Raw genomic sequence first — 15,957 nt, 5'->3', positions numbered from 1 at the left:
AGGCTTCCTGGCAGGACTACCTACAGCATCTGTCTGTCAAGAGCATATCTTGGGTGAGAGAAAGCCTTATACTGCAGCTGAGGTAAAAAAATGCCGAATATTGCAACCTTTCCCTCTCCATTTTTGACACTCAGTAACTTGTAGCATCTTGCAGACCTATATGCAGGAGAGACCACAAGAAGACAAGCCTCTTCCCCAGCCAAAATCAGCATCACTGGGACCCTGCAGCTCAGTCAAGAGAGCTTCTCACTGAAGGGAGTAGAGGGGAGATGGACAAATGCAGTTAAGACACGTATCCAGTGATCACATACTCCTGATTTACTCCTCAGATTCACCACAGATGCTTCCATCTCTAGGCATCAATTCTCCAACATATAGATAGTATTCCCTTTCCTGTAGCTGTTCTCACACTTGCTCAAATGTCGATTGCTCATGGGCAGTGACTATCTCCTCTTCTGTGCCTATACAGCTCTAAAGATAACACCTGACCAGCCCTTGGATTGAGGCAACAGAGGCTACATGCATTTTACTGGGTAAGGCTGTGGGAGAGAGACAAAGGGACTTCCCAAGGGGACCAATATGGGGAAGTGAAAGAAGATCAACAGAGGTTAGAGAGACCAAAGCCACTAATCTACCATTTCTGTTTGTATGCCATAAGCAAGTAACTTTTTGCTGTGCTCTCCTAGCTCTGCTATTGATCTAAGATCTATTGAGAGCATGTTTTCAATGAATACTCATGGAATTAATTAATTATTACATTTCAGAGGAGAATGCTGCTTTAGCCTTAGAGCCAGCTAACTGCTGGGAGGAAGGAGATTTCATTCCCAGCCACTCTTTCCTGGCAATTTCTAAACAAAGAGCTTGCGTGTTTCAGCAGGTCCCATCTCCCAGGACAGGAAATCTCCTTAAGAAGGGCCCATTGCATGATCCAGAACACAAGCCTCCTCTTTTCTCCAACTGCCCAAAGACCAGGCAATAATTCCAGGACAGAAAAACTGGGGCAGATGCTAAAACCCAAGCAGCTGTCTGAAACCATTAGTTGCATCATAAGAAAGTGCAGAGCTAACGAAGGGGCCATCTTCATTGATCTGGTGAGGGCAGAGAACAGGGAGGGTTAAACACTCACAGGGAGCTATTGATCCAACAGATTAGATTAGCTGTTTGGTGGCCTTACCTCTCCTGCACTCTGACCTCCCTACTGCTAATTCCATTCAAACAAGACCCAACTTGACAGGACAACTCCCACTCACCATTTCACTCTTCTCCTTGAGAAATCCCTGCACGTGTCAACAGCAGACTGCCCAACACCAGGGTTAGTGTTCCTTTTAGGATGACTTTCTCTTCCTGCTAAAAACTCAACAGCAGACCTGCAAAGAGGAAGAGGTAATGGCACTTCTCTTGGGCTGACTCAGACAACCTGGCTGGGTCCCAGCACACCTGACAGAGCCAGGTCCCTGCCAGGGCAGTGTCTGGCATGTGCCTGGAAAGCTGGGCTTCAGGGTGCTGAGGACTCCGCCTCTTCTCTGCCAGCCCCACAGCAAATAAAACTGCTCCTGGCTCCCGGAGCATGTTTAGTATGTGCCACAGATGAGTTGCACGGGAATTCTGCTTTTGCTTTCTAAGGTTAGCACCTCATCTGCCAGAGCACATTTGCTCAAAATGCCAAAACAAAGTGGAATATTTCTGCTGGCTTGATGCTGAAACAAAGAGCCTGCCGCATCTGAGGCATCGTTCTTTTTCACTTGAGCTGCGTAATTTCTAATGTTACAGCATTGCTTTGGAATGTAACTCCCTGTGCAACTGAAGGCTGCAGGTCCCCACTTTGGAAATTATGTCCACCTGCTGACTTGACTGCAGCCTCATTCCAAGGTCATACTGTGCCATGATAGGTGCAGGAGGCTACATGGGGATGCTCATTCCTTACTTCATGACACCACAGGAACTGTTCTGGTGGTGGGAAATGCATGTACTGGGGAAGGAACACAGACATCCTTAGCAAGCAGGACAGACATCAAGCAGAGGACAGAAAGAGGAAGAAAAGCATGCTAAGCGCTGCCCAGCTACTAAACATACAGCTACTACAGTGAGAGTACAGACCACAGCTTTGCAGTAAGGAACATCTGCCTCATACTCATCCTGCTGTCCTTTGCACAGGAGTTTCATGGCCCGGAGTCTTTGGATCCTTCTGCTGAAGGCCATCCCCTGTAGTGTGGTAAATGGACCTACTCTTTTAAGGTTTACTTGAGGACTTATTCCCAGATTCCTGATGCTTATTGCTGCAGACCTGTATCTCAGCCTAAGAAAGCATGAGTGCAGAACTTGCAACAACAATGTAGCCCTTTGGCTGATCAACCTGCTCCTTTGCCCGACTTCCCAAATGCTGTCTTGATTGCAAAAGCCAAGACAAAATTAAAGGCTCAAGGGAAAGCTGTTTCCTGCAGAAGGTAAATCCCACCTGGTATTAGCAGTAGACACAAATGACAGTTGGCAGAACAAGGAATGTATTAAAAAATTCCCTCCCCTTGAGGAAGTACTAAATGCATGCATACAACAGAAGATGCAACGAAATCCACAGTCTTTAATGAATGCAGAGACTCATTCTGGGCACAGGTACATTTGTGATTGCCACCATACCCTCCTCTTCTCCCCCTCTTAAGAAATTATTTTAGTTAGTGAAATGTAAAATCACACAAAGACCAGGGTACATTTACACACATTAGAGGGACCGACATTTTTTTTTCTTTTTTTTCTTAAGAAACCTTCAGACATTTAGAATTATTGACTGTTAAGCCCAGTCAGTACAGCAGATCATTGATTGAAATGCACAGTACAACAGTTGCAAGCACACTGTCACAATAGACACCTGCATGAATGTCAAGCGTAGTAGATCTGTCAAACAACATTGCAAGCATCTGCAATGAACCAGTCTGGGAAAGATGGGAAATTACCAGAACATGGAACAAAGATGTTAAAGTACATGGGAAGCTGCTACAGTCACTTCTCTCCAGAGTCATTGCTCCCATTAGAGAGCCAGGAAACTTGAATCACTGCTTACCACCTGAAACAACTTTCTCATTCACAGGGATCAGTGTCATGCTTTTATTTCCAGAAACAAGTCACTGTGGTTTTGCTTGAACAGGGGCAAGGAAGAGAAGGACTATTGCAGACCCCATCTAGCAGAGCTCGCTTCCCCAGATCTGCATGGTCAAACAACTTGAGATCAGAGGGTTTGCCTGTAAAAAGGCCATAACATTTGAAAAGAGGAACAAAACAGAGCTAAAAAACAAAACATGGCTTTATACAGCCTGCAATAAAGCTATAGTCAATGATACAGTATTGTTCACATGACACTTATTAAGGCTTTGACTACTGGTCTTCTACATGCACATTTTATATACATATATTCTTGTGTGTGTGTGTATAAATTACTTTATTTTTCTTGTTCTAAGCAAGAAAATATTTTCATGCATTTGCTTCTCCTAGTATTCACGATACTTTGACCATGTTCTGTTCAAGGACTTCTGGAGAGGGCTGGGTCTCTTTTATTATCTATCTGGAAATGCCTTCATCTCCAGGAATGCCATTTGTGCCTGACTAGTGCTGGCACTACATTTCTCCACAGTCATACACCAGAGAGGAGGTTTCACCCCGGAGCCTGACAGTACATTGGTTATGTAAACATAGTAATCCATGGATTATAAATACTTTATTAAAGCTAACATACCTCAGCTTTTAGCTCAGAATTGCCCATGAGTGCCTTAATGAAATATCATTCAGAATAAAGTCTTTTTCTTCTCTTCCCCACCCCCACCCCCCCATAGCAACAGTTCAATTTATAGTGGTTTCCTCAAAAGCAGACCTTTCTCTACTTTTTTCCCAAAGAAGTGCCAAGCTACCTGTTAATTCTGCAAGCCCATGGCTTGGTAGCTTCCATGTACATAAATAACTGCAACACAGAGAATGTCTGAGCCTTATAGCTCAAAGTGCTTTAGTCACCATCCTGCTTGCACCCCTGCCATGAAGTTAAGAGACTGGGCCATGAGCCAGCAAGGAACTCGGAGGAAGCAGAGACCAGCACAGCTCTCCCATTCCTAGTCCCATGCCTGGAGCTTACACGTTTGACAGGTTCCACCAGCTCACCAGAGCTGACCTGCAGCATGGCCTCTGTCCCTCTGCCTCATGGACACCATGACTACCTCTGGCCCAATATTTCCTCTGGTGAGATGCTCTGGCTAGCTGATGTTGAATACCACTCCTAGGTTGTAGTGGGGAGCCCTGGAGATTGCAGCTTAGCTGCAGAAAAGAAGGGCTCCCAGGGAAGTGGTACTGAGGAAAGGAAGCAGCATAAACAAGGCTAAGAAAGCTAATGTGGGTGGAGTAAGCAGGAGAGATTCCTTATTTCAGATAAGGCCTGAACTGCTGCTACAGCTCTCTGAGCTGCATTGCTTGGTGGTGTAACTGAAGCATGCTGTCAGCACTCCAATTACTAATCTTTGCCACCGTCACACAGTCATGCCTTGCATCCCACCACAGCACTTTTCTGTCAGCTACCCCCTTTCCCTTGGACACTGCATTGAAGTACTTCCATTTAACATATACCATGACAATTACTGCAATTCAGGCATTGGGCCCATCTCATTCACTGTGATCCAAGTAGTTAGCAGCCCTAAGGAGACTGTCCCTGTGCCCCTGCCTAGCTCTCAGCCCACAATAATCAAGACAATAAATAGACAGGACAGAAGCAGTGATGGAGTTCCAGCCATCTTGTTGTTCACTTATTGCACAGAGTATTTGGGGCTGGTAGGAGAGAGTAGGCAGCTTACATACTCCTTTGAGAAATTCCTACTGGGTGGCTGTCCACATCACCTGCTCCAGAAAATATGTTGACACAGCTCATGTATACAGGATGCTTAGGAAATGTCACCTAGAAACAGAATACGCAACAGATGAAGGGTTTTCTCAATTCAAGCTCAGTCTTCACTCAGCCCCATGGCAAGCTGTGCAAAATACAATGTTTATGCCCTGACAGGTATGATTAAAAGACAATTTTTGGTCCTGGGTATGTTAACAAGAAAGGATCATACTAATAATTGCAGAGGCAAACCTTTGAGACTGGATTTAGTTTTAGTTACAGAAAATACTGTACACTGCTTTTGGCCAGGTGCACAGAAGCTTCAAATTAAAAAAAACAACACAAAGATCACAGTTAAATGCCTCAGTCTTCAGATGGGAACGTCTGTGAGGAGCAGTTAAACTACTTTCTCATGTGCAATGCATCCTGAAATTTGGTACTTATGTATTGGGCATGAAAGCCTTTCTTGTTGATGGTGTCATCTGTGTGGAATCGAATCATGATGGAATCCCCTGCAGAGTAGATTTCTTCCAGAGGCTGCAGGAAAGGAAAGATGACGCAGTGGTCAAATCTGCAGGCTGTGTAACTATCTGCACTATGATGCTAGAGTTTAAGCTCACAGTGGAGATAGACTGGCCATTAAGTATGAAGACTGAGTGCTCAGTACCTCCTGCCCTGCTCTGACTTCCTGAGCATATTCCCTTGCTCTTTATATGCTTGCCTTTTATGTTTGAAGACTGATGTCAGTCCACTCTACAGTCCCAGTTCTTCCACCTGTTTGGTTTTGGTTTTTTTTTCTGGTTGGTTGGTTGGTTTGTTTTGGGGTTTGGGGTTTTTTTTTTGCTGGTTTTTTTTTTTATTATTATTATTTTTCCCACAGGATATTCTTATTCCAGTCTTCTGAATTTGCTTTAATTTGTCCTTATCTTTTCAGGAAATTGCACAATTCAACTGGACCCTGTTCAACAACTGAGACTCTCCCAGAGTTCATTAGCACCAAAATAACTTAGTTACTTATCTTACATGATAACACTGGTTATCTTCCCCACTACTGTGACCTGCTCCACCCTCTCCGTGCTTATCTGTGGGACCTACACTTTCTCAGCCATTCTCCATTTGTCAGTGTGCAGGTAGGTAGATTGCTACCCTGCTGCCCTGAACTTCTTCACACCAAGCTATCTTTTACATTCCAGTTCATCTCCCCAGTTTGCAAGGAATGCTTCCACACACCTGCTCCCTGATTGTCTCTCTTTAAATTCATTCAGAACCCACTCCATTTCATTGCTGAAGACCTAGAGAAGTCATACTCGGTGGTTTTAAAAACCACACACCATTACTTATGCTAACAGAGTCATTAACAGGGACACAGATAACAGTTCAGGAGACAGCACATCATCCTGGAGTCAACACGCAACTCTGCAAGTCCCTCCACCCTTTGCCACAGCACAGCCGTAAAGTGATGTGGCTTCAGGCCGGAAGTGACTGAGGATGAAACTGGCCTTTGGAAGAAGTTTCCCACATTTACACAACACTTTTGTGGCAGTCCCATGCTGCTGCACATGGACCTGGGCTAGAAAGGGCAAAGCACTCAGCAAGGTTTTCAGATCAACTCTGTGCATCAGATATAATGGCTGTTATCTGTGGCAATAGGGGGAAAGGCAAAACCCAGACACACAAGGCATTCTCATCATCAGTTTGTGACACCTGCCCCTCCCCAAAAGAGGTACAAGGGTATTCTTCATTGCCAACCCGTTATCCCTATGAAATCACCACCACTACAGCTTACCCCTGAGCCACAGAAGCGTCCCAGGCGGGGTGCAGTGCTGTCGTAACCATCATAAATTTCCATGTAGTCGTACCCACAGTCAGCCTCCTCCTCGATGTCAAATATCTGGAATATCAGCTCCACCCCATAGCCATCTTCAGCTACAATCACCCAGTCACAGTTGGTTTGACCTGGATAGTTGTTGTCCCCAAACTGAGCATGGGAATATAGCTCCTTAGTTCGTACTTCAGCCCTTAAAAGCCCACCACACTCTGGAAGGAGAAAAGGGCACAAACCAGTCTCTCAAAGGCCTTACCTTACAACAAAGACTCATCATATCACTTTTGGGCCAGCCATGAGGAGAGAAGACCTCCAGCCTGAAGCGCACATACAACAGGGAAGGTAACTAACCACTGCACCAAACTACCATAAACCAGCGAATTCTCCAGTCACTCATGAATCTGATGACCCACATGGAGTAGAGGAGCTTGGTTCTTTAGGTACTGAACATGCACAGAAAGAAGTGACCAGCTAAAACTAGCAGGATGGGATTCCTGCTACATTGTAATCTAGAGAACAGCATTATTTTAGAAAGCAATTGCTTAAAGGAAGACTTCACATGTTCTTTGTGCTTGTCCTGTAGCTGAAATTCTGATCTGGGCCAGCATATGGACTAAGTTGCATCATCTCCTTTTCTGACGGTTGATATGGAACAGAAGGGGTTGCTGCTCAACCAAACACTTCCAGTTTAAACAAAAGAACATAAGCAGAAATGTTTGATAGCAAGAGACCTCTAAACTGACAAGAAAGCTGGCATTTATGGTATGGTGCCAACAATGGTCTGGGAAATGGTCAGCACAATACACAATCACTTAAAAATTAGGCTAAGATTATTTGGGTGAAAAGTGTGTCTAGTTTTGCCTGGTAAGAAAATGCAGTGAGAACTGATGACATCTTATCTCACTGGGGTACTGGCAGGCAACCAGGTTACCTGTGCTGTGCTTTGCCTGGAAACCTTTTCTTTGCACAGAAGCATCAGAGTAAAACCTGAGGAACATCTTGTTGGTAGAAGCCACTACAGGGTCTGGCTTCTTGCTGCCACAGAAACGGCCAAGGACGGGTGATTTGCTGTTGGGCCCATCATACATTTCTAAGTGATCATAGGCACATTCTTGGTGCTGTTCAATCTCAAACTCATTGAAGGTCTACAACAAGAATATGGAGAATTAAAACAGACATTTGTAAATCTGAGTATGCAGTTTAATAGAGTATGAAACCAAATGAAAAACAGGTCAAAGAGTATGTCTGTCCCACTCCTCCCACAGACTAAACTAGAACAGTGTGCTTTCAGACAAGAGTGATCTCAGGGTGACAAAGCTCAGAATTTCATATGAATGTGCAGCTTTGCTGCCTCACATGGGTGCACGACAACAGTTTTAAACTGCAAGCCTTATATACTCTTATTTTTCCTGCTGGAAATCCTGCCTAGCTACTGAATGGGCAGTTCTTCAGTATTACTTCCACTGAGCACAGTGATCAAGGCACTATCTTCCCCATTGCACAGCTTTGGGCATGCCCTGCCATATGCATCAGGCCATGCTGTAAAGTGGGCCTCACACTTCCCTCAGAGGGGCTGGGCACTGGCTCTGCCACCACCTTATGTAGATACAGTCCCACAGAGTGGCTCAGAGGGAGGGGCAGAGGCGGGAGGACATGTTACACCTTCTGTTAACAGAGAGAGCAATCTCCTCAAGAGACTCACCTCTGCCTTCATGTTTCTCTGAGACTGCTCTTTTGCAGGCCAGAGGCAGCCTCCTGGGATGCCTTCCTCTGAGCACCCCAAACAGGACCTATGGGGATCAGTGTCCCACTCGCACAGTATGGGAGAAATACTTCAGCTTCTCACAGTCCAGCCTACTCCTCCCCTCCCACTCACTGGTTACTCACTACTTTCACTCGGTGGCCAGGCATTGCAGAGATGTCCCAGGTGCACTCTTTCCGGCTGGGATACTTGTCAGGCCAGTTTGGACTGCTCATCACTCCCTCTGCACCACTCAGCTTGTGCTCACAACCAGCTTGAGAGAGAGGTCACAAGATGAAGTCATCGAGACAGATCTCACATGGGAACCATATAACATCCTACATGTTCCTCTCTGCCCACCCTCAGCAGGGCAGAAACAGGGAAGGCTTCAGTCATTGAACAAGACCTTTTAGTATTATTGCATAGTTCTGGTGGGTTTGTCCTACACTCCTTTGAGCTAACTTGGCAGCTGGTGAAATGGACCATCTCATTCCCCTGGGCCTCATTAACCTCATCCACCTCCTCACTTTCAGGTGTATTCTCCTGCTCCTCCATCTCATCTGCCCTGTTTCCAGTGACATAGTATCCAACCCCTCCAACCGTGTTGACTCTGACGCTGTCTCAGCCTTGAGTTGTTTTGCCAACTTGGAAAGCTTAATCATCTCACCGAAAGATCAGAAAAGGACCAGAGGCCATACACAAGAAGGCCTTTGCTGCACATAGTAGGGGTAGGGTGCAGGAAGAAGGGTAGTTTTGGCAGCAGCAAGCAGTTAGATCAGCTCATCCTTCATCTTCTGACTCAAACCTGATAATTAAATTGAAGCAGCAGTGACTAGTCAAATCATGATGTCTCATGACCGGTCCTTTCGCTAAGCCAACTTCTTGCCCTCACCCTGTCCATCCCCCATGGCCATACAGAGGGCCAGACTGCGGAATGGATGCAGCAAAAATAGGTCTCCTTCTTCATTTTATTTGATAGTTTTTCAGCTAACTGGGACTTTTTCAGTGCCTGAGTCTGGCATGTGGTACAAACACGGTACACCTGGCATGGAAGCATCCTGGAGCAAACTATGTTCAAAGTGTTTCCTGAGGGCAGGGAGTGAGGAACTTACCTTCTTTACAGTCATGGCCATTTTCATGCAGCATGAACCCATTTCTGCACTGGCATGTGTAGCTACCAAAGGTGTTGACACATTCATGCTGGCAACCACCATTGTCTTTGGAGCATTCGTCCTTGTCTGGGCAGGATCAAACCAACAAGCACTGAGTTGACAATGAGAAACACACAATCACAGTTGCCAGCAGGGAGTGCCATACCCAGACTGGCAGATACCAGTGCAAACATCCAACCTCTGCTGCTGGATTAGTCCAGTCAGCTTTTCAGCCCAGATACAACTCTCTTCAACTGTTCTTTATTCCATAAAATGCATTGCAAATGGGTTTTATTATATAATGCAGGTTTTGAGTAGTTAAATACCTCTTTTAATCTATAGCAGTGCCATAGGTTAAAAGAAATATATAGCAATGTGTCATTCTTTTAGAACAGAGTCCATTCACTAATTCACTAGCCTTGGCAAATATCCACTGGACAGTCTTTATATTTTCAAGTTTCTACATGCTCTGATGAGCCTCCATCTTTATATAGCTCTGTCCAAGAGCACAAGCAGCCAGATGGAAAAGGGGATCTAAGGTATGAGCTGCTCCCTGAAGCTGAAATATGCTCCAGTGGATGTTTACTCCTTTGTGTTCAGGACTACACATTCTTGAATCTCAGTGCTCTGAGCATAGAATCTGCTTATGGTTTCCAGTCCAACTGAATTTATGAGCAGTTTATCTCCAATTTTTCTTGGACCAATATCCTCCGTTGACCTCATTAACCTCATCTGTCTCCTCACCCTCAAATGTATTTCTAGATGAAACATACCCCACCTCATCCTTCCTAAGATTTAATTAGCCAAGCCCTTAGGCCTGATTCTACTCCACAACTGTTTAATTCAAGGCCATTTGGCCTCATCATCCTTCTCAAAAACATTAATACTTCTCAGGGAAGACACAGCATGAAATTTAATTTCCACTTCCATACAACGTACTATTAACCTCCAGAACTGCCTGCCAAGAAGGTACAATGCTGACACCAAAAGGTACTATGAATTCAGAACAGAGGATCGGCATGCACTGCTTTGATGGGAAGGATTGCTATACAGAAGACTTCTGGAAATTTTCTAATTCTTTTAGTTTCAGGTCAGGTTCCCCATTGCTTCTTGCTGTGAAAGGACTGGAGGTATGGATTTCATCAATGTATCTTGTTGACACTACACTATGAAACTGGACCAAACACTGCACTGAGAAACCGAGATGAAAAGTGACACAGCAGAGGGCAACCATGTTTTTCAGATGAAAATAACCATGTCAGGCTCTGCCTGATTTGACAGCAGGTTGAAGAAAATTCCCCCAAAACAAGAGGTTCAGTCAGAGGAGACAGGTAACCAAGTGAAAGAATAGAGCCACGTACCAGAGAAGTAGTGAACTTTAAAGCCTTTCTTGGAGACTGTATTGTCTGATTTGAACTCCAGTCTCATATTGTTGCCATATGATGTGATTACTTCGGGCTTCTCTGAGCCACAGAATTTGCCATGCAGCTTGGAGTCAGAAGCCAACCCACTACGAACCTCAACATAGTCATATTTACAGACCTGTCAAGAGAGGAGGAGATTTCTCAGCTCCATCAACATTGAACAGAACATTTCAGAGGAAGGGGACAGAGGCTTGACTGAGGGAACAGAAACAGCCTTCTACTCAAACACACTCCTATCTTCCCCAGGTTCTCCTCTGTTAGTGTTCTCATCCCCTTCTATTACTTCCCTCACCTTAAAGCATGGGTGTGTTTCCAGATTAGCAAAGGTTCCATGTAATTTAGCTAAAATAATTACTCTGACTTTATCCAAGAACCTGATAGTGTTGAATAAACTTCTGCAGCCTGCTGAATTAAGGAAGAATCACTGCCCCCATTTACAGTGAGAAGCTAGAACCTGAATGTTTTGCTCAAATTCCACCCTGCCTTTGGCAGGGCAGAGAACAGACTTTTTTACTGACTGTTCTGTTTATCCTTGAAGAACTTTACTTCATTGTTCATTTTCAATTATTTTCCTGCAAAGACAGCCCTGGGTAAGGGGGGGACGAGATACCTATTAGGGAGGAAAACACCTACAGTTACGCAAAACTGGTAGAGAAAAGAAGCCCATTTATAACAGAACGCTTTTCCACTCCAAAGAGAAAGTAGATCCAGACTTCAGGGAGAACAATCACTGTTACTGACTTATTATTGTAAAGGCTGGGGAACAACCAGAAGCTCCACTAGCAAGACAGAGTCTCCTTTTCCTTGTACCCCAAGGATTTATCTAGTTCTGAGTTAGCCAGTAGTCACACCTCTGAGATGCAGGGACTGGTTACGTACATCATTGCCTTCCAGCTCAAACACTTCGAACTGCAGAGAGATCCGGTACTGGGTTGGAGCTACCACCTGCCAAACGCAGTTTTTATTAGTAGGATATTCCTTGGGCCATCCAGGGCTAGTAATGGTCCCATTGAGCTTGGTGATGAAGCCCCCACACGCAGCTGGAAAGGCAATAAATGAACACAAGTTTTACTTGGTTCTGTTCAGACACACAGATTGAGCCACACTGTTAGCTATAAAATTAATCAGATCCTGGTTGGTAGCACATTTCAAATCCTGGCCTCCAGAACAGGTAAAAATGCTGACAGCTGTGAAGAAGACAGAAACCTCAGCTTCACTCACCAGTGAAACACACATAGCCAGGCTATGACCTTGAGAGCCACTTAAATCATGTAAGATTGATCTCCTTTTTACTCTCTATCCTTGGGCTTAGACAGTGGTAGTAGCTTCAACTGTGGATCAGCTGACTTGACATGCACAACATATTTGTAAACGCCAGCTTGGCAAATTTACCCACATTCAGTCATACAAACCATACTATTTCAAGTTTATTAGTGATGGAATAACTGGAAGATAATGGAATCCTAGGAAGACACCTCTATCAACTCTTCAGTGGCTTATTATATGTGGACTGCATCTTCTCTAGGGAAAACTGAAGACAAAGCCAAAGACTTGACTTTATTATCCAATTTCTTTTGAAAACTTGGGACATCTCAGCTTCATCCTCTTGTAGGAGGACATGGCTTTTACATCAAAGGAATCCACCTCAGTTTGCTCTTTTGTTGCAAAATTCCATTTGCAATAAAGCAAACCCAAGGGAGCAGCTTCGATACAAAAAGAGTGGCAAGCATGTCAGAAGAAACAAAAGCAATTTACTCTGATGTGCCTTGCTACAATTTCAAAGATTATCCTTCCTGTATGAAGACAAATGGAGTTTAAAATAGGAGACTAAGAGTGAAGTTCAGAAAATGCTTGCCAAGTTACAGCAACTTGTTTGCTCAAAATTGCAAGAAATTATTAAAAGAAATTGCACCTAACTCTGGCCTTACCAAGTCAATAGCAGCCTTTCCCAGACAATGAAAAAATTAGAAGTCAGGGCAAACCGTGTGATTTTGAGAGCACCACTCGGTGTGGAGCTCCTTACATACCTCAGCCGAAAGGCAGAGCTAAGAGACAATGTCGTGTTTTAAGCCCCGGCTGTAAATTAGAACCACGCAGTCTACTTCCCCCCCCACTCCCCAGAGGGATGGGGAGGAGAATCGAAAGAATGTAACTCCCACGGGTTGAGATAAAAACAGTCCAGTAACTAAGGTATAACACAAATCACTATTGCTGCCACCAACAACAACAATGATAAGAGAAATAACAAGGGAAGAGAACACAATACCGCTCGCCGGAAAAGAGAGCCCGACCGAAAAGAGGATGTGCCCTTCCGGGTAGCTCCCAGTTACCTCCCCGGGTATGACGTGCTGTGGTATGGAATACCTCTTTGGCTAGTTTGGGTCAGGTGTCCTGTCCCTGCTTCCTCCCGGCCCCTCCTCCTCCCTGGCAGAGCATGAGACTCACAAAGTCCTTGGTCAGTCTAAACATCAGTGTTATCAGCTCTGTTCCCAGGCTGAAAGTCAAAAACACAGTGCTGCAACAGCTACTAAGAAGGAGAAAAACTGACTGCTGCTGCTGAACCCAGGACAGTATCCACCCCTTATTCCATACCATTCACGTCATGCTCAGATCCCACATTTTCCATATACCCTCACTCTCATTTCAGTGCACTGTTATCTTAGTGCATGGACCAATTCCTATAAAGCTACTGAGTCCATTCGATTCATGATGTTGGGCTCCATCTCTTGTAACAGTCTTTCAGGGCAGGAGAAGCTGTGTGCAGTGTTGGATCGTTGTCTGCTGATGCTGATCATTCCTTTACTGTAGAACTCATCCGGTTCTATCAAAGTTCATTCTCTGTTGGGATGATGGTTGGAGGGAAGTCAGGGCCAGTCGCTGGTGCCCTGCAGACTTCTAGTTGATGGCTATAGCAGGCAACAGCGTACAATTGAGTTCATTGTCTGTTTTCCCCTAAAATCAAATCCCCTTGAGGTACGCATCGGACTTCCCCATCTTCCCGCATTACCCACCAAGTATATCCAGGTCCCTGAGCAAAAGCAATCCCACGAGTGGGTTTGCCTTTACCTGAAGCAGGAATAACCCAGACTGTCTTCCCCAACAAATTCTTCATGTGCACCACAGGTTACTGTTGCCAATGAATGGGCATATGATGACGGTGCATTCCGTGTAAGTTTTCGCCACATGGGTCGTGTACATTCGACTTCATCTGGGTTTATGGGTATATCTCAGTTATTCGGTTTGATGTGATAGATCATCTCTACGATGGGTGATTCCCTCAGAGACTGGATGCCTTTGTCTAAAGTAGTCCACTTGGCCGAACGACTCGTAACATCGTCCTTGTATGGAAACCTTTCTTTCACAGCTGCCAAGAGCCGCCTCCAAAGACTGAGGGACTTTTTCTCTCTTGCAATTGCTTTGTCAATTCCCCCTTCTCTAGCAAGTGATCCCAGCTGCTTGGCTTCCGTACCTCCTAGTTCGTGACCATCGGCCCCATTGTCCCAGCATCGGAGCAACCAGGTGATGATGTGCTCCCCTGGTTGACGGGTAAAATCTTTTCGCATATTCCGTAGCTCGGTTGAGGTCCGAGGTCGAGAAGTCACCTCTTCTTCTTCGTCATGTGATGATGACTCCTGATCAGATGGTGGCCCGGGTGGTGAATACATTGTTTCTTCATCTTGCTTCACCCTTCTTGCCTCTTTTTTTGCTTTTTCTCTTGCGTACAGGGGCAATCGATATTGGTACGAATTGGTCCTCTGGTTTAGCTGCAGTCATTATCACTGTGGTTTGAGTAGCAACAGTACTTGTCGCTGGGGGTGGTGTAGCTGCTGTGCTTGGAGCTGGGGTAGCTTCGCTGTCTGTTGCAGTCGAAGTTTGAGTAGTGGCTGTACTTGTCGCTGGGGGTGGTGTAGCTGCTGTGCTCGGAGCTGGAGTAGCTGTGCTGTCTGTTGCTTCGCCCTCAGATCCAGGGACATTTTTTCCCTTTTGAAGGTGCTGGATAGTGTTGAACAAGGCCCGGTAAGCATAGGCCAAGCCCCAGCACGTTGACATGATTTGTCCCTCTCTGGTATGACCAGGATGACAGCACACCTCATTTAAGTGTTTTACTAATTCTTCTGGATTTTGCAGTTGTTCAGTGGTGAAATTCCAAAACACTGGAGGGGCCCACTGACCTAGATACTTGCCCATACTATCCCACACACCCTGCCACTCATGGCTGTCCAACCTCGGGGAAAATCTCTCGGTCCCCCTATTTTGTCATCTAACCCCAGACAAGACCCAAACCCGACTCTGCTTAACTCTTGAGATCAGACGTAATGATTGTGGACAAAACACACTTTGTACGCGTGCCAACATGGTGACCCCCATCACAATCAGCAAACAGGTCTCAACAATATTAAAAGGCCACTCGAAAATTTCAAAACTCTCAAACGATGCTGTAAACGGTCTGGGAGGGGCACTGGGAGGGTAAAAGAATGTCTCCTTTATAGGTTGACCACCCAGGAAGGAGAAAAAAGATGTATAGTTGCTAAGAATTTGTATTATATACCTCCCAAAGTATAAAGGTGGTGACCACACTGGGAACATAAGCCAGATCAGTTTCATGATCAATTTTTCTATTGTATTACAAGTCCTTGCCATAAAATACAATGAGACAATAACCTTAGCCCAAGCCCCACACTTGAAAAACACTAACACAGCAAATACCGGCTCTAAGTAACCTACGGCATATTGAGACTGTGAGATCAAAAACAACAACTTTGAGAGCCAATAAATCAGCATTGTGACGAGTGACTATTAATCCAAAACACTGAATGCATATCACAAATACGATTAGACACACTCCGGTCAGATCTGTCGTTATCTCAACCCTTCGTGCCCCACGTTGGGCGCTTTTTGGGGGGTTTTTTTTGGGGTTGGCTTTTTTTGGGGGGGGGGAAGTAGACTGCGTGGTTCTAATTTAC

The 15,957-nt window shown here is 45.1% G+C and overlaps 1 protein-coding gene across 1 annotated transcript in view; it reads right to left on the bottom strand.

The window, feature by feature from the left end:
- Window positions 1-5,240: 5,240 nt before the first annotated feature.
- TLL2 (tolloid like 2) overlaps window positions 5,241-15,957 on the bottom strand; it is a gene marked incomplete at its 5' end in the record, with an annotated part of 96,730 nt that continues 86,013 nt past the window's right edge. Inside the window, 7 exons of the mRNA XM_080621657.1 lie at window positions 5,241-5,389; window positions 6,639-6,889; window positions 7,609-7,822; window positions 8,565-8,692; window positions 9,531-9,656; window positions 10,931-11,111; window positions 11,873-12,033. Coding sequence (XP_080477783.1) covers window positions 5,255-5,389; window positions 6,639-6,889; window positions 7,609-7,822; window positions 8,565-8,692; window positions 9,531-9,656; window positions 10,931-11,111; window positions 11,873-12,033 — 1,196 coding nt within the window. The 3' untranslated portion in view covers window positions 5,241-5,254. The remainder of the gene's footprint in view (window positions 5,390-6,638; window positions 6,890-7,608; window positions 7,823-8,564; window positions 8,693-9,530; window positions 9,657-10,930; window positions 11,112-11,872; window positions 12,034-15,957) is intronic.

This window comes from Psittacula echo (assembly GCF_963264785.1).
Source record: "Psittacula echo genome assembly, chromosome: 6".
In the NCBI taxonomy this organism is placed as follows: Eukaryota; Metazoa; Chordata; class Aves; order Psittaciformes; family Psittacidae; genus Psittacula; species Psittacula echo.
This window is presented reverse-complemented; position numbering and strand designations above follow the sequence as displayed.